Raw genomic sequence first — 19773 nt, 5'->3', positions numbered from 1 at the left:
CAAGTTGTTTAGGGTAGGATGGCTATACAAGTCTCTGCGTGTTCAGTGTATGTACAAGTTTCTTCCTAGTATTCTTAGCCCATGGTCAGTTAAATCCACAAATACAGAACCCATGAAAATGGAGGGCCAGCATAGTATATATGTATGGTCAATAGATTTTTGATTAAAAAAAATGCCAAGACTGTTCAGTGCAGAAAAGATTCGTCTTCAACAAATGATTCTGGGACCGTTAGATATTTACATGGAAAAGAATAAGATTGTCTCTATGCTTCATGTTATAAGAAAAAAGTTACCTCAGAATGGATTGTAGTGCTGAAGTGTAGAAGTTAGAGTATAACTCTCAGAAGAAAACATAACCAAAGTGAAAACTACCAGAGAAAAATAGTTGGACTTCAACAAAATGGCAAACTTTTGTGCTCCTCTTCAAGGCAGTGAGTGGACTTAAAACTCAGTTGGTCCTCACACACTGATGTGGTATGACATTGTGCAGTGTTGCAAAGAACAGCTCCATAGTTCTTTAAACAGAGAACCACAGAGTTCTTCTTTAGAGTCATCAGTTCCTTTTCCATATCCAGAATAAAAGATGGGTATATGTATACACAGCAGCTGTATTCTGAGGAGCCCCAGACAGGAGGAAGTACAACACTGTTGATTATATAGATGCCAGAATTGTGATTTGTCCATGAGAATATGAAAAGAATGAAGTGCTGGTCCATGATACCACACCTATAACCTTGAAGACATGTGGACTTCAATCAAGGTCACATACTTCAGCAAGTCTACTTGTATGGAATGTGAGGACTAGATACATAGAGGAAGAAAATGACATACTGATTGCATAGGGTTTGGAGACTGAGAATGACAGTTTGGGGGGGTGTAGATTTCTTTCTGCAATAATAAACTTGTTCTAGAAGTGAAATACTGGGTCACATGAAGCCTATCTCCGCCTCCACCCCTACTGTTGGACCTTCTATCAAGTGAAGCGCAGTCCTCCAACAATGGATGAGAATTTCTGTTGCTCCATATCATTGCCATCTCTTGATGGCAGTCTTAGTAACTGTAGCTATTTTGGTGGTTTGAAATAGTGGTTTTTTCCATTTGCATTTCCCTGATGATGGGTGTTGAACATTATATGCTTATTGGGGTTCCATAGAGCTTTGTGACATGTCTGTTTTAATCTTTTATTTTTTTATTTTTTTACCATTGAGTGTAAATATCCCCAGATAATAATAAGTGACATGGCTATGAGTAACAGTGCTGAGGATAAGGTTATTTCCCCTAAAGTTCTGTTCTCTACTGTTCATAAGTACTTAATAATGATGAGCTTCTAATTCAGAAGACATGTCAAAATCAACAAGTTATGTACATTGCTTAACTTCCAACTTTGAATTTACCAGAATTTGTAGTAGATATTTAAATCCCTCAAACAGAAATTTTCTGATTCATCTGTTCTTACTGTTAATATTTAGGAGTGGACATGTGGAAACATTCAGCTAAAAGTGCCCATCGCTCCTGAGGGCTGGCAGGGGCTTGTGGCTGAGTAGCAACTTCCTTCCCCCTGTGCATCCCCATTAATTTCCAAGACTATACTTTGATGGCAACTATTTCAAGCTTTGTAAAGGGCCTCCACTATAAAGTTTGAGCATTCTGAGTTGAACATAATAAGTGAGCTATTTGTTACTTGCTTGGCTCTAGCCTGATACTATCACAATATGACATGTTAATAATTATTTTCAGATTGTATGTATTTCTTAAATATTGAATAGCAGTTCATTGTGTTAAGCAGGGAAATTGAGTTCCAATAAGTCATTTCTAAACTTAGTAGAAACCACACAAAAAACAACTATGAGACATTCAGAAGCAGATGCAAGTGCTAAGAGGGAGGGAGTAGATTTTTGTCAGTCTGATATTTAACCACTGTACTTGCTATCAAATACAAATACTTATAATGGAAATTGTACTAAGTTGAGTTGAGGAGATAGCTCATTCAGTAGCCCAAGTGTGAGGATCTGAGTTTGGGTTCTCAGAACCCTAAATAAAAGCCAGGTGTGGCAGCACATATCTCTAGCCCTTGTGTTGGAAAAAGGAAGCAGGTGGAGCCCTGGAATTCATTGGCCATCCAGTCTACCTGAATCAGTGAGCTCTAGGTTCACAGAGAGCCCCTGCCTCAAAACCAGAGTGGAGAGTGACTGGGGGAGGTACCTGGTATCCATCTCTGACCTGTACATGAGTATGCCCATGTGCACACACCCACACAAACACTACACAGAGAAGAAAGAAATTAAGTCCACTTCCCTGGGTTGTCATGGTGAACGTCAAGCCCTGCTCTTTACTGGATTAAAGGAGTAATGGTTTCAGAAGGTACTCCTCTCCTTGCTGATTCAGAGAGGCTTGCTTGTTTATACTTGTCATGTCTTCTTCGGAGTGTGACTTTTACATCTAAGGATTATTAGCACCCGTACAAAATAACATTTAAAACATTAAAAGGTAAAAATAGAGACTATGCTTCCCTTCTTCATAAATACTTGTTCTCTTCTATTTTTTATTGAACTAAGCTTGCCTATAGGCTTCATCCCTTTTCCTCATATCCGAATGCACAGATCTCTACCCCATGAGCTAGTGGTGATTTGAAGATCGCATTAGAACAGCGGAGAAGTAAGTCCCATTCATTCCACAGAAGGCATTTTCCTCTCCCTACCCCTGTGCTCCCATGTGCAAGAGACTCTTTGGGAAGAAAGAATATCTTTTCCCACAAATGCTGGCTCCTATACTTTCACCTAAGGTTTTAGAGAAGCAGGGTTCCAGTTTTTACTAATTATCTCCCTACTGTTTCCTTTAACCTGGAATGAATACACCCCCTCCCCATAATTTCATTTCCAAATTAGAGGATCACAACACAATCAGGTATTTCTAGTAAATTGACTAATCTGAAGCAGAATTTTAAGGGTTTACTTTATTTTCAGATTTGATTTAAATTAGACTTCAAATGTATGTGTTGTGTGCTCTAAGTGAATTGGAAGTCATGTTTACAAAAGCAGTTGGCTTTGATGCTGTTTCCTTTATTCAGGAAACAGGTTCTCTTATCGGCCCTCACTGAGACTTAGCTCTTTAGCTCTTGTATCTGAATGAAGTAGACAGTGATATTGTTATTAATGTAATTGACATCAGAGGACTCAATTTGTCTCAATTCTGTGTACAAGCATTTCTGTCTCCTGGGTACAGGAGTTTGTGTGCTAGTGTGAGCCTCTGTCGTCATCTTTGGAATGCAGTGCATTGGTTGCTCAGTGATTGGTTGCTCAGTGTGGTGAGGTTAGGGTAGGGTGAGGAAGATGTGTTGAGCTGCAGCTTTGTAAGAGCTGAGTGACTGTTGCCTTGGTCTCATAGATGCTATTGAATTCTAGTTGGATACAAAAGATAACTTTAAAAATCATTACAGAGAAAATATTTCTCCTTATACTTACTGACCCATGTTTGATTTGTAGTCAACATTTGCTTAAATATAGAAAGAATCATTAGTACATGGGTGACTGTGGTGGTTTGAAGTAGAATGGCCCCTATAGCTTCATATATTTGAATAATCAGTCACCAGAGAGTGGAACTCTTTGACAGGATTAGAAGGATTAGGGGTGTGGCCTTGTTAGAGGAAGTGCATCACTGAGGGTGGACTTTGAGCTTTCAAAAGCCTGTCAGGCCCAGGCCCAGTCAGTCTTTTTTTTTTTTTTTTTTTTTTTTTGTCTCTGTCTCTCTTTGTCTCTGTCTCTCTCTGGATCAGGATATAGAACTCTCAGCTACTTCTCCAGTGTAGGGAGCCGCCATTCTAAGATGGCGCTGACTTCCTGACAGCTTTGCTGTAAACAACTCCATATTTGGCTGTGCTTGCTGGGCTGCGCGCCTCCATGCTTGCGCATGCGTGTATATGGTAATTTGGCCTTATGTCCTCAGCCTATCCCGTGGCTCCCCGTGCTTGCATTCTGGTGGGATCCAATCACAGATTGACCCGTTCGCTTGGTTCCCTATATAAGCAGCTGCCTTTTGGTTCTTGGGGCCCCTCACCTCCTACTCTCCTTCAATCAAGAGGCGCTCCAATAAAGTGTGATCTGAGAAGAATCCTCGAATGGTGGTCGTTCTTCCTCGCTGGTCGAGGAGCTCGCCGCACTCCAGCACCATGAATGCTTGTGTGCTGCCATGCTCCCCAGCATGTTCCTCTGCAGATGTAAGCAAGCTCCAATTCAGTGCTTCCTTTTTTTAAGAGTTGCCTTGGTCATGGTGTCTCTTCACAGAATAGGCCTGTAACTAAGATGGTGACTTAATTTAACTGGGGTTAATCTTATTCAATGAAAAGTATCTCATGTTCAAAATGCTAAATCAGATTAAAGGAGATTAGCTATTAAGTAGCATTTTATTAATCAATTAATGGATTTTCTTGCTTTTAAATATGTATCCAGAAATGTAGGCTTAGAATTGTCGATCTTTAGAATTGAGTTTTGCCAAATGTCAGTGAGTCGGTGAATTGAGTTAGTGAGTCTGTGTGCACATCATGCTCAGCATGTTTAGCTTGCAGCAGCAGCACATGTGTGGGTTGTTGTAGCTCACATCTTTCTTTAAAGGGAGATCACTGGCGTTTTTGCTTTCCTTTCTAAATTATATCTAGTTTAGAAAAATGTATTTCTAATACAGCATTTCCAATTGTAAAATTATATGGCATATCTATCTCCTTGGTATCGTCTTAAAACCCTAAAAATATTGCCAAAATTTATTATGTTTATTAGATGCTTTTCATGCTCTATGTTAACACTGGGCATATTTCTTTGTATGTGGATATAATAATGAATTTTATAGAGACTAGTTTCTCTTTTTTGTAGTAATCAACATTATGTGTGGAGTTGAATGACTTGTGTGAATGTGTTTCTGAGCAGAAGTGTTTCTATACCTCACTTCTCTTTGCTCAGTGTGAGAGACTGCTTGAAACATTCAAATACATTTTGATCATGCTTGTAGGATAGTTAGTGCATAGAATTCTTGACCCCTAAATGTAGAGACACTTTATGTTGCTGTATTGCTAAACATTTTGTGTTAACTTGTTATAATGCATTTTCCCCAGAAGTTGATTTTATCAGCTCATGATCTGAATTCATGTGTACCATGAGGTTAGAAGAAATATGTGGGGCTGGAGAAATAGCTCAGCAGTTAAGAGCACTGGCTGCTCTTCCAGAGGTCCTGAGTTCAATTCCCAGCAAGCACATGGTGGCTCACAACCATCTGTAATGAGATCTGGCGCCCTCTTCTGGCAGACAGAGCACTAATAATACATAATAGAAGAAGCATGAATCTTCTATGTATTGACTATCTTTGCCAAAGGGAGCCAAGTGTCTCTTACATTCTGTTGGTTTGTTAGTGACCTCCCAAGCCCTAATCCCAAGGCTCTTTCAGTTCCCCAACTACTGTCTGTTATTGATAACCAGAAACCTCTTCAGAAGTGTAATTTTCATGTTAAAATGTGAAAGCAGTTAAGTTTAGGTTTTCACTTGAAAGCATAGGTTTTCAGTTCTTTCAGCTTTCTGGCAACTGTGAAGTTACTGATAAAACACCTTTTTCAGTGACCCTCTATGGCTGCATATGTGTGCCTGTGTGTTTACAGTCACCCTCTGGCCTACATGTATGCCTGTGTGTGTACAGTGACCCTCTATGGCTGCACATGTGTGCCTGTTTGTTCAGTGACCCTCTGTGGCTGCACATGTGTGCCTGTGTGTTTACAGTGACCTTCTATGGCTGCACATGTATGCCTGTGTGTTAACAGTGACCCTCTGTGGCTGCACGTGTGCCTTTGTGGCTTCTTGGTATGTGTGTGGACACCTTTGCTGACCATCAGCTTCTTTATTAAAAATCTTGCCACGTACTTATGGTTACTCTATATAAATAGATGAATAAATGAACAATGGTTTATATACTTTGGAGTTTTACTTTATGAATGGACTGTAACCCCTTTTAGTTGTAGGATTACATACATAGTCTTGGTCATTTTGTCTTTCATTATAAGCTCTTATAAACATAATTTGAGTAACTGATATCATTGAGATACTGGTTTTTTTTAAGCATGAAGAAGTGCTTAAAAACAGTAAAAATTAGGACTTTTCAGTCATTTATCAGGATTTATTAGGAATTTTAATACATATCGATCTATTTAAACCTCACAAAAACTTAGAAGGTAAGCATTCCTACTTGGAAATTGAGATACGGAGTTTGAATGTCTCACATATTTTGTATAGTCAGATGATGGTTTGATGAAGAAGAGCAAAGAAATTCCTTTGGAAAGAGATTTTCAGTGGCTACAAATGTTAAACCTTCTGCCTCTGCACTATTGTCCTGTTATTGATGAAATGTTTATGTGAACCTCACATTTCAAATAAAGGATGCAGCTGGTCCTCTGTTAGCAATGGATACTGAAGAGCTGTCTGTTTCCAGTGAGTAAACTGACAGCCCTGGAGGGCAGAGAGATTGAAGGGTGGCAGGGCTTCCTTGCTTTCACATTGAGAAACAATTAAAGAGAAAGAATTATGTTATTTCTAGTGTGTCCAGTTAGTTCAGTCCTGCAGACGTATACCAAAGGTGTCCATTTTGTACAGCCCTATCCTGCTAGGTGCTTTTGACTTGAAAGTTAAGTGGGTGGGGATTAGAAAGATGGCTCAGAAGGTGTACTGCTCTTACAGAGATCTCAGATTTGGTACAAGCACTTGCATTGGATGGCTTGTAACTGCCTGTAACTCCACCCTCTTCTAGCCTCCACGAGCACCTTCATTCGTGTGCATACCTCCCCTTCCCCACCATACACACACAACACATAAATAAAAATAAAATCATAAAATGAAGTGTACTGCTATTCATATACTAGTAAGCAATCAAATGAAGCTCTTAAAATTAGTAGAACGCAGAGACATGATCTTGAACTACAAAAAACCTTCCTGAAAAGTGTTTCCAAGTCTACATTCAGTCAGCATTAGAGTCATAAGTTAGGTAACATGTGCAGCATAGAGGCTTAATGGCTGAGGAGACCTACAGTGAGGACTGAGTTCAGGCGATTGTGGATGTGATATGGAGCTGTCTTCAGCAGGCCCTCTCTGACGGCCATCTTTACTTTCATCCGGTCTTAGTGTTTGGTATGCTAAGAAACTCCTTTTGGAAACTGTTTCTGGAGTTAAATAGGCCCAAAGACAAGGACTCTTCTATCTCTGAAGATAGTTATTGGAACCAGATGGACTGTTTATCCTTTATCTGTTGTTCAGTGTATATAAGGCCTCTCTCCCACACATCCTTTTCCCCACAGAACAACTTATGTGTCCAAGTGGTGGTCCTTGGTAAGAATGACCTCAAAGAAGAGCGGCTGTCAGCCTTCTGTGCTCAGGGGCTGGATTCTTGGCCCTGTTAACCTGTTAACTAAGACACCGATGGTGATAAATTCTTGCTTTTTTTTTTTTTTTTTTTTAACCATACCCTATTCTAATTTTCCAATAAATCTATTTCTCCCTTCTGTTAAACTTTTTTTCTCTCCATTCCAGGCATGATCCAGTCTTACCTTCAAACATATTTTGCACTTAATCTGAAAGATCCCTTTTTATGCCAAGATTAGCCATTAAGAAAAGACAACGTATTGAAAGAGAGAATAGGGAAGATAATACCTGTCTCTGAAAATCTTGTTGGGTTTAAATGCAAAACTCCAGTTTTTGAAATAGTGAGGCATTCTTTTGTATTGCTTAGTTATACAGGCCGATTGAAGTATTGGACATTTTGATCATTAGATCATTTCAGGCATAGACATTTCTCAGAACTACTTGTAGCAACACGCAGTAACTGTGTGACTTCCACATTCCTGAAGGAATGGCTGTCTGCTAGCTCGCTGAAGCTGTATGTTGTATTATAGTCCTCTGTAGCATTGGTCTTGTTGGCCCTCCCTAGTGCCGTAAGAGGGGTTGAGTATTTTCAGTATGCTTTAAACAGATCCCACATTGTAAAACTAAACAGAGTAGGCTAGGTTTAGCAGTTGTGGCTAGCATGGTTTGCATTTTCCTTTAGTGACAGCGTCTGTCTTGAGCACTCGGCCGGCCTGAAGTGGTAAGGTCTAACTGATTCCTGCTTGCTGCTCCCAGAGTGAGAGCTCACTGCTCAGTGAGCAGCTACAGACTTCTGCTGTTTGTGTTACAGGATTCTGGATGCAGAGGTAGAGAGTGGTGAGCACTTGTTCTAGAGAACACAGTGGCTTAATTTGGGCCTCCCAGCTCCTCTTTATAACAGAGTAAACATCTCATCCTTTAAGAGAGCAGCTATCTACTCTTGGTGGTTTAAAGAGGAGTATTGTCTATTTCCTGAAGTAGGTTCTAGAAAGTTGTCTGACTCTTTCAAATGGTTTCTATGTATGAAAGCTGGATTTGGGGTCTTTAAAGTTGATTCCCTTAAGGACCACAAGTAAATTACTCAGTATAGATTCTGTACAGTAAAAGTTGTCCCCAGGATTAATGGTGACCGTCGACGGACCCTGCCTTCCTGTCCTCACACAGTTTTAGGCATAAAGGTGTTGTCAGTGGCTGTATTTCAGGCATTCATATGCCTTTAGAGCAGCAGTTCTCAACATGTGGGTCATGAACCCTTCCCCAGAAGTCACATATCCAATATCCTGTATATCAGATATTTATATTATGATTTATAACAGTAGCAAAATTACAGTTAGGAAGTAGCAACAAAAATAATTTCGTGGTTGGGGGTCAGCACAACGTGAGGAACTGTATTAAAGGGCCACAGTATTAGGGAGGTTGATAACCACTGCTCTAGAGACAGCATGTGGTGAGTGCTCTCCCCCTCTGCACTTAGGTGTGGGTTCCTCTGCAGTCTCATGTTACATCTACACCCTCAGCCATTATAAACATGACTTTACCCACGTCCTTTGTAGATGCGAACCTGAAGCCCAGCTTTCCTCTAAATTCTTAAGAAATGTTCTTAGATGTTTGTAGGCTCTGTTTGTGTTTAGAATAAATAATTGTTTTGAGAGCAAGTTATATAACACAATAAAAAGAAGCTTATTTTCAACAATTTTCAAATACCATCAATTTCAAGGCATAATAAAAAAGGCTGATATATATAGAACATGTAGTAAATCTGCCCTATTTTTATAAATCTTGAGGAAACTCTATAAATGAACTATTTGTTCCTAGTCTCCTAAACCCAGAGTGACTTCTCCCTTCTAGAGGCAAGCTTGCTCAGCCACCATGTCTGACAGTTGGTCATCACGAGTGCTCATCTAGCATGCCTAAATGTAAGGACTATGGGTTAGCACCACCAAAGGGAGTTCTGTGTTTCCATGAGTAGTTCTGATTCATATCGTTATTCTCCACTGTCTGCTGTGTGAGCAAGTTAGGAAGGTCAAGTCAAGGGCGAAGGCAAAAATTTAACGTTTTTGCACATTTGAAGAAGAATTTTTCTTTCTTATTGCTTTAAAGTGTGCTTACACTCTTAATTTTTACCTAAATATAAGGTTGTACAATTTATTTGTTGGGTATTTGGGTATCGTAACAGTTGGTCAGTATAGTTGATAGGGCCTCTGTTATTATAGTCTGCACCAGCATTTTCAGAAACTTTTCTGCTGCAATGCTTTCTTTCTGTGCCTGCATTACAGCCTTGTTCAGACACCCACAAGAGCTTGTATTGCTGTAAAGATTTGGTTTGTTTGTTGAAAAAAAAAGTTTTTATTTTAATTAAGGAATATCAATCAACTAACTTTAATTTTCATACTAAAAGATGTAACGTGATCAATTGATAGATTGCCCTATTGAATTTTGTTATTTATTTATAGAAGTCTGTAAAACCCAGAGTCACTAGCGCTCTTTGCATCTTGGTAGTTCTGTATTCATTGATGGTTTTTATGTATCATTTGATATTCATTTATTTTTCATGTTTATTTGCAGACAGTTGAGTGTTAATAACTAGGCTTTTAAAAGAATTACCAAGAGATCAGGTGTCCTCAGAGGTTACAGTTGAATGAAATGGTTCTTGTAGAGATGTTTGACACTTTTGTAGGCCAGTAGTTTTTTGACATGATGTAATGTTGATTTTATTTCTTCAAGGGGACTCCAGGATATATGTAGACATAGAAACTTGTTAAATCTTTAGAATATTTTCTGAATAGGCTTAAATATTCCATAAAACAGAAGTATTGATAAATTTGTTACATCTGAATATAATTTTTCTATTTTTAATAGGATACAACATCTATTGAAAAGATGTCAAACTGTTGTGAAGAAATGTAAGTATAAAGTCTATAGCAATCTTAAAAATAAAAACAACTTAGAACCTTTGAGAATTGTGTGCATATGTTAATAGTAGGAAACTAATATAATAATGACTTTTTCTTGGTTTCCCTGTCTGAGGCCCAAGCTCGACAGGCGTATCCCAGTTTTACAGTAGGGGTCTTTCAGCCATCAGAGTTTTTAAACACAATAAGTACTGATCACTTTTCTTTCCTGCCTCGCAGAAGTAAGTTAAATTATTTGTCCCGAAGGTACATCAAAAGAGATTTGCTACTGTGTTGTTGACACACATTCTGTTATGCTGAGCTCCTCCTCTGCTTCCAGAGTTACCCTGGGTTGATTGACGACGCAGATACAATATCTGCTATCCAGAGCTAAGGTTCAGCTGCATGCCACATTGAAAGGAAGGCTGTATTTGTGATGCTGGGACACAATGCATCCGAGTCCGGTGACGGACCCCAGCCAGCCTGTATTGTTTCAGCTGACTGAAGTGCGCGGTGGGAGTGCTGTCTCTCACTAATAATGCTGTCTTCTGTAGATCGCGGCCCCGGAAGCCATGGCAGCAGACCTTCTCAGAAGTGTTTGGCACTCGTTGGAAGATCCTGTGGTTCATTCCTTTCAGGCAGAGGCAGCCACTGCGCGTTCCCTACCACTTTGCCAATCACGTCTAAACAGATGGATGGTGGGCACAGATGGGTCCTCCAGGCTGGAAATGCGTTACAGGTTTTAGGAGAATAGAACTATGACAGTCTTCAAGTCAATTAAAATCCACCCACCAATCTTAGGCATCATTATGTGCCCCAGGCTTTATTTTAATAGTGATCTTGATCCTGTTGTGGGACTAATACAAGATCTACATTTAAGTTTTAAAAGCATGTTTACTTTCAAATTAGCCCTCCTCTAGGATTTCTTTCAATGCTTTTGTTACTAAACTCAAAAGGCAGTGATTTGGATGAAAAAATTGTACATACATTTCCTTCAGCACTCACAGTATTTTAAATTTTAATTTATAGGAAATTTGAGGTGTTTAATGTTTACCGTTAAGCAGTACTAACCAAATTTGGATTTAATTCTTCAGGTTTACAAAACTTAATACACTTTCTTATGTGTAAATTTTCTTTTTTGAATATGTTAAAATGCTTTTCACTACTTCCTTTTATATGTGCTGCAGGGTTCTAACATGCAGTGTAGGGTGAACAACAAAGGGCAGTGCTGGCCTAGGAGCAGCTCTTTGAGCCTTCCTTCTTTCCTGCTCATCAGAAGCGAAGTACGGTACACAAGTGGTGCACCAACCACTTCCTTATTATAAAGGAGAACTTAGCTTTCCCTTCCACTGTGATTAGGGATTGTTACTAGAATGTTTGCTCCCAGGAAAAAATTAGTGACCAGTTAGGCATATATTCCTATTTTGCCCTAAGATTCTAACGACTGAAAAGAATAGGAAGTTTGCAATAATTCCAGTTACTTCTTCAAGTGCAGTTATATCAGAATGCAGATGTTTTAAAATGCTAGTATAACTGGATGGTGTGTAATACACAGTATACAAAGGAATACTGTGTTTTAAAGTATCTATATTTTTACTTACCTGCCAGTAGTCCTCACTGTACACATTGATGGTTTATATATTATATAATAGATACTGGTCAACTCAGATCAAAGTTTAAAAGTAGGTCATTAACTTTATATATCAGTAATCACCCAGGTTGAAATTGAATTTCCATTGCCCAGTTATGATTTACTTCACTCTAGAGACCTTTTATTAATAGCTGATGCCAGGAAATTATCTTAAAGAAGAATGGTCCAGGGTAGTGATGGTCCTTGACATGGAGCCTTTTTGTGTGTGAAAACATTTTGTATAATTTAATTTTTTCATTTAAAACACTGCAAATCCATATGTTTGAAAAGTGTGTGTGCTAGTGGTCTTTCCCTTGAAAATAATAGTGAAGAAACCTACTACTCCTGAACCATATACATACTTTTCTTAAGGTCATTGTAAAGTACAGAATCATAGCTGGGAAATGCTGAGACAGAAATCATTATTGTTAGCCAGTCAGCTGTACTATGGCTAGTTCTTTCAGATACTGTAAATGTCTTATAAAATATTCTGAAGTAATAGAATAAGCTCTTTTCAGAAATATTAATGCCATATTTTCATGTTCTAATTATGTTTATTATTTAAGGTCTTAGAAGTGGCAGATGAAAATATTTATTGGTGCTAAGACATTTAGTAAGTTTAATATAAGAAACATTTATAAAGGTTAGGAAACATAAAATTAGTATGTTTATTTTAAGCAAAGGGGTTGGATTTTGTGCAAGCTGATTGACTAAATTGGCTGATGACAGATTCTCAAAGGAAGTGGTGTATAGATCATGTAGGGAGATGCAAGTGGATGCCTTCAGCTGTATATACTCTGTTCACATAAGACCTTGGGCATCCTTAGCAGAGCCAAATCAAGGCTGCTATGGAGCTTTGTAGCTATGACGCAGGTAATGGGAACGGTCTCTTCCCATGCTGAGGATTTGTGGGTATGGCTTTCTTAGGTTTTCCACTTCTAGGGCACATCCTCTTCCCTTTGTCTTTACTCTCCCGGGTCCTGATCCTCTCTGCAGTTTCCTTGAGTCATTGGACTACAAACTAATGCACTAGTTTGAGCTACAGAAATGCTACTATCAATGTATTTACATAATCTATATTGCAGTATATCTATATATACTTATGCAGTATTGTCAAATGTATGTCTGACCCCACAAGGGGTTTGTAATCATTGTTAGATTCCTGAAGAAACGCCTATTGGCCATGTCCTAGGGATTAAGCTCCTATGTTCTTCCTGCGCCCTCTTTTGGCTAATTGATGTAATTATACTGGCTCTAGGCTTTCACTGTCCTGTTAGTGGGTTGTATCTCCAATCTGTGAACATGTCAGAGGTACACACTTACGGGAATATATGGAGAAAAGTGTAAAATTTTATGAAAATTGAAAACGAATGTGTTACTGTTGGTGATGCTCCTTGGAGGTAAATTACTTGGCTTCATGTATGTGTATTCTTGTATACTTTACTGTTAATCACAAATTTAGATTAGGATAAGCTATTTCATATTTTACTTTAAACCTTATTTTGGTAATTTAATTTGTTATCATTATGAAAACTTACTTTAAAATTACTATTTTATTACAGAACAAAACACTTATTACAATTACTGTGGCAACTATGTTATCCAGTGTGTGAATATCTAAAAAATACATTTAATTTTTCAATTCAGTTTTTGAATGGTCTCATAATACACAGACTCAATTGCCTTAAAATAATTAATAATTGATTAATAACACTATTTTTTTCTTTGCTTTTTAAGAAACCTTCTCAGAGTTAAACCTGTAGATTCCATAGTCGCCTCCCTTGTCACTCTGAATAGCCCTGGGTATGACTGCGTGTGTGGTGTGCTGGAAAACAACTAGCTGTGAGATTGCCTTTCAGTCTATATATTACGTTGAAGTATTTATTTATAAGTTTCTCATTTAAGTTTAGCAAAATGTGTGTTAAACGATATTTTTACATTAGCAGAATCATTTTTTGGGCTTCTGGAGTTAAAATATTAATTCCTGGGCTGCAGTTACACTTGGTAAACAATTAGGGTTGGGCCTGCAAGGTGGCTCAGCACAGAAAGGCATTTGCTGTGGTGACCAGATTGTTTCCAGAACCCATTTAGAGGTGAAGGTGAAGAAAAAAAACAAAACAAAAACCAAACCTGACTCCACAGAGTTATTTTTTGACCTCTATAAATATGGCACACAGGCTCCCTCCCCAGCATCATGGGTGTGTGTTTCTTTCTCTTTCTCTCTGTCTCTCTCTGTCTCTTTCTCTGTCTCTCTGTCTCTCTGTCTCTCTGTCTCTCTGTCTCTCTCTCTCACACACACACACACACACACACACACACACACACACACACACACACACACAATTTTTAAAACTTTAATTGGATAGGTTTAATGTAGGCAACAATGGACTTAGTCCAGAGTCTTCTAAACATTAAGTGATCTATTAAAGAGTCTTGGTACTTTGTAACCAGATTTGTTTCAAATTACTAAGCTAGCTGATGTTACACAAAATAAAAACACTATTTTGTTTAAAAATTGTTTTAAAATATTTTAGTTAACATAAAGAGCCATTTACAATTGTAGCTAACATAGTAACTCTGTTTCAGAAGACAGTTTACTTAATAGTAATAAAGTAGGGGCTGGGGTGTACCTCAGTGGCACAAGAGGCCCTGGGTTCAAGACCAGGAGGAGAAAGGGAGAGATGTGGAGGAAGTGAGGCAGCCATCTCAGCTGACACTAGTACATCTCTCCAGTGTGGAGAGACGGCTCCAGTAAGGATGGCAGCTCGTTCTAACCAGTCTTAATCGACTTCAAGTTACTTCCAAACAAGTAACTGTTCTGTATAAAAGATGTGTTCATTCTAAACACAAAGATCCAAATTGTGAGCACACTTCTAAACAGGAAGTACCAATGAATTAAGATGAAAGCCACATAGTTTTCTATGTTAGATCATAGGTAGTTTGAATGTTCTTACATGTATTGCTAAAAATCACAACCTGTCTTGCGGTGGCTTAATATGGCACTAATATTCATTCACATTTGCTGATTTTTGTCTAGACTATCTGTTCTCTGGCTAGTTAGTTCTCTTGTATGTCATGTGTTCGATAACCTAGCTACAGTTCACTAAACTATAGTAGTTCATTATGTAGATTTTGACATGAACTCTACTACATAGATATATTGGGAATTTATTCCAAACATTATGTAATTTACTAATAGTTAAAACATTAGACTTTTATCCACCTCTATTAATGCTTTGAAAATTATAAGTATTGGCAGATGTAGTTAGTTAGTCCTATAAACTTAGTGTGTTCTACTTGCTGGTATTATTGACCATATAGTTAACTAATGAGTGAGTATATGATTCAGTACCCACATCTGTTGCCTTCTGTTGTAGGTACCATGCTCAGAATTTATCTACAAAAAAATTTTAGGATAGTTATGTTTAGCTGTTCTTAGATTCTATAATACTCTATAGCAGAATAATGTGGGGGAAAGATTAGAAGCTGTTTATTGAAAGTATTTTATACCAGTATTGTCATTGACTATAGGAACCAATATTTAGCATTTATGCTGCCTTTGTGATGGTTTAACTTCAAGAAGTGACTTTTCTCACTTCCATTATCTTTCTGCTTTTTTTTTTTTAAAAAAAAACCAAAATTTATTTTTAAAAGCCATTTTGTTAAAACCAAATAACATTTTTATCAGTTCTTTAGATGTGACAATATTACCTGCTAGTGATAATTTGGAACAAATTATTATTATTATTTGAAGACAGTATTTCATTGGCTTTGAACTCAGAATCCTTCTACCTTCGCCCCCTAGTTCTGGGGTTACAGTCATGTGCTGCTGTGTTCGGCTTAATGCTTAACATTCTTGAGTCATTGGTATTACTGATGTCATTATCATATCTTACTATACTGTTGGTTTTCCTCCTTGCGTACCCTAGAGTTCAGGTACCAGTGAGCAGCAAATAGTCAAAAATTGGATAAAGAAAGTAGGGACATTAGTAAGATGGAGAGAAGGCTGAATGGACGTGAATAATCGGCATCTCTACAAAAGAGTTGACTAGACCTGGGACTGTGAAACCAGAGACTCCCCTTGCCATCTCCTCATCCCCGGCTAGCGCCATTTACTGTAAGAGTCGTTTGTTCTGGAAAGCATTTGCTGTGAGTTATTTCATCTCCACTTATATTGCTTTTTCTCTTCAGCTGGCCATATGCTCTTGAGAGATTATTTGTAATTTTACATAATTGTGTAGGATATGTTAACCTGCATCATTTTTAACATGCACATGTTAAAAATAACATGGAAGTGCAGCTGTGTAATACAGAGGAGAAATCATAGGTTGCCCAAAGTTTGAGAAAACTGGAACCTATTTTAGCAGTCTCTTAGGGCAAACACTGAGTCACCAGAGAAAATCAACAGTTTAGGTATGAAGGATGGTTTACACTGCAAAGATTGGGGTCTTCTGCTGTTCTTAAGAGCCTGGAGGTCTTTGTTTCTGTTGGCACTTTTAATTCATTACCTCATGTGTGTGCTGGTAGTGCTTCCACACTTGCTCCGCTGTATAATTAACTAATTACACACATATAACATATTTTTCATCTCAGAAGCTTTATACGTAAAGATGTAGCCCGAAATGCCATAACCAGGCAATCTCTTTTGTAGCTTTGCTTGCCCATTTCACTCAGCATGATGTCTGATCGTTTGTAGGCTGTCAGTTAAGAGGGAAGATTGTGTGTGTACTGTAAGCTTTGTGTCTGAGCCAGTGTGGATAGATGGTGTTTTAACCTACTGGTGCCTGAAACTTGTGTTTTACAACCTGAGCAACTAAAACATCCTGGTGCTATACACTATAGCTTTGAATTATAGTCCTAATTCTTGAACCAAAGAGTTAATTTTCTTTTTGGTTGACTGGAATTTAGCTTCTCACATCTATGTCTGAAGAAGTGAACAGTTCATGGAGCTTACTTTCTGTGTATGCTGGCAGAGTCAGTTGAAATGATTGTTATTTAGACTTAGTTTTTATTCTGTTATGCAGAGTGGTGTGGGTTTTAATTTTGTATTTTAATATAGTGTGGCTTCTTTATAAGGTATTTTAATAGCTGAAGCTACTAAAATTATTGAATCACTTTTCCCCTTGGTTTCACTTTGGCAGAGAAGAAAAACATTATTTCTGTAAGCAACAAATCCTAAAAGAAAGGGCAGATAATGGCTCCTTTTTTAATTACAAGTCAGGAATTTAGCATTTCTCTCTGTGTGGGTATAAGCCTTAATGGCTTAAAGAATGATATAGGTATTTGCCTATTTTTGAGAATAAGATGAAATTAAAGGACACTTTAAAAAATACAAACCATATACACACTTTCCCAATAGGAAATGCAAAAGTACCTTGACTTGAGCAAACATCCTAACAGAAGTTGGACTTTGCAACATCAGCGGTCTGGATGCTGCTGCTTACATGGAAGTTAGAGTAAGATTGTTTCACAAACAAATTTTTAGTGATTCATTTCACATGACTGGCAGAACGCAGTCCTATGCATGGACTTGTCTGGGTGTAATACTGCTGCATGTGATTGGTGTCCCTGTTCTTCCTCAGAAGCTTTACAGACACTGGTCCGTGTCTCCTTAAAACTGAAGCGGAGTGACTGATGATGACTCAGGCCAGGAAGTGACAGAGCATGCGCCTGGGCAAGTCGACAGTCACGACGCTCTGTTGTTTCCATCAGCCTTTCTGTGTCTCTTCTGTGTCTCCTCAACATACAATATGTGGTTTGGCAGTGAATTCTGAATGGAAAAAAGAAACAAGTCTAAAATTTGAGAGGTGACGAGCTCATGTGCATGAAGTGTGTGCAGATGAGCAGATAAGAGAGGAAGCAGGGACTGGGTGGGGAGGGCTGCCGGGGAGGGCAGCATGGCGGGGGAGGGCAGCACTGTGTCCCTTGTGAGTTGTGTCATCACTGGGTTGACTGTTAATAATCCCACTGCTTGTCCATTGTTCAAAATGGTAGTAATTTTTCCCAAGTTGTAGATAGGAACAGATTTACCACTGCTTTCTGTGTCTTGGTGTGATTATTAAAAAGCAAAGAAAAAATAATATACATAGAAAAAAATCAACTGAAGATAAAAAAGGAAGAAATTCCACCCCAATCAGAGGTATTCAGATCAATGGGTTTTGAGCCCTAGGACAGAAGAGGCTCTTGGGCAAACAGTTCGTGGACCACGATAGATGAACACACTCTGTGCCTGGGGTTACTCTGGCACGTGCAGTCATCACCCAACACCTGTGTCATTTTGAGACTCCTGAAATTTGATGCCAGCCCCAATTCTCACATATTCCTAATGAAAGACCCTTCCTGAGTTTTAGTAATGGTATTTCTGTAGGTTTCTAGGAAGACCCTGTCTGAAAGCTTGCTGTGTGCTTTTCATTCAGCTGTAGTGTGTGTGAGTCTGATGGCAATTGCCTGCCTCGTCTACTGTTCTGCTTTGTCTTACCCTAAGAACATCTTCACTAACATTTCGAGTGTAAAGAGGAGGAGAGTGCACAAGAGAAGCAGGAGTGCTTCCAGGAGAGGAAGGATGCTGAGAGGTGGGAACTATGAGATGCCCTCCTTTGTTTAGATGAGAAGTCTACACTGGCGCTTGGAGGGAAAACGAACTGTGTATCTACCTTAAGAACAACATTGCTTTTAATTTATTTTAGTGATTTGTTTTATTCATGTAATGTTTTATTTTCTTTGCAAATTGCTTTTAATTTAAATTGTGGAATTTTTACTTCTCTTGAGATGTACTATGTACTGTATTTTTAGAAATCTTATTTTTAAATAAATATTTTTGAAAAACATAGGAGTGTTTTTATCCCCTTACCTCCTTATTTATTAAAATCTACCCAAATTCTGGATTTTAGAACTACCATGTTTTAAGAATCCTCCCTTCCCAAGTGTTGTGCCATTTGGATGAATATTTAAAATTAGTGGCCTTAGGCTGTTTTATCACAGTCACAGAATTCATTTCATAGTCAGGAAGAACTAGTGGACTTCACATGTCAGGATTCCTGGTAGGCAGATTAATTAGTCTAGAGATCACACTGCTCCATTCAGCTGAGCAGTGTCGCTGCGTTGTGTAGATGCTGTTTGATGGAATACTTGTCTTGTACACAGTGAACTGAAGTTTAGTCCTATGCTGCTTTACATCTGAGGTTTGGAGTTACAGAATGTGCTTAGGACATTACTTTATACAGACTTTAAGGGCTTTTATGAACAAGCCTCCAAGTCTCAAAACACTGCTTGCTGTGAACACAGTCGATTAGTGAGAAGGAGCTGAGCACAAATGTGTCAGGGCCACACAGGTGACCTGTCAGGTCGCCCTGGCGATAAAAGAATGAATAACTTTTATCCTTTGATATCCTTACATTTTTTAACAGAAAAGCAGTTTTGACAACTCCTTTGTACTAACATCCTTGTAGATGAGACTGTAAATTTAGTTGTTTGGGGAACCAAGCGTTGGCTGCCTTCTGACAGGTTCAGGTACTATAAAACTTCTACCTGGTTCCTTTCAAATTTTTTTTTCTTAATTCTAAGTGGCATTTGCTCAGTGGGGATACATTACAACAATTTTCATGTTTTACCCTCAGGCCTCCTCAATATTCATAAAAATTATTGAAGATATTGGCATTTTTACATGTTATATTTATTGATATTTACTGTACCCTAACTTTAAGGGGGGGTGCTAGGAAGATGGGTCCACAGTCAAGAGTGTTTGTTGTTCTTGAATAGGACCTGAATTTGGTTCCCAGCATCCACATCAGGCAACTAATAACCAGGACTCCATCTCCTGGGGATCTGACACCCTCCTCTGCCATCTGCAGATGCCTCTACACAATTG

The 19773-nt window shown here is 38.4% G+C and overlaps 1 protein-coding gene across 3 annotated transcripts in view; it reads left to right on the top strand.

Moving 5' to 3' along the window:
• Nucleotides 1–14155, top strand: part of Zdhhc21 (zinc finger DHHC-type palmitoyltransferase 21) — a 49915-nt gene extending 35760 nt beyond the window's left edge. For all 3 annotated transcript variants that reach the window (XM_036178759.1, XM_036178760.1, XM_036178761.1), the window contains 2 exons: nucleotides 10245–10288; nucleotides 10831–14155. In XM_036178759.1, coding sequence (XP_036034652.1) covers nucleotides 10245–10288; nucleotides 10831–10963 — 177 coding nt within the window. In that variant the 3' untranslated portion in view covers nucleotides 10964–14155. The remainder of the gene's footprint in view (nucleotides 1–10244; nucleotides 10289–10830) is intronic.
• Nucleotides 14156–19773: the final 5618 nt, after the last annotated feature.

Source organism: Onychomys torridus, chromosome 2, assembly GCF_903995425.1.
Source record: "Onychomys torridus chromosome 2, mOncTor1.1, whole genome shotgun sequence".
NCBI classification, from domain to species: domain Eukaryota; kingdom Metazoa; phylum Chordata; class Mammalia; order Rodentia; family Cricetidae; genus Onychomys; species Onychomys torridus.
The sequence above is the reverse complement of the archived record's forward strand: the minus strand, read 5'-3'. Positions and strand labels throughout refer to the sequence as shown.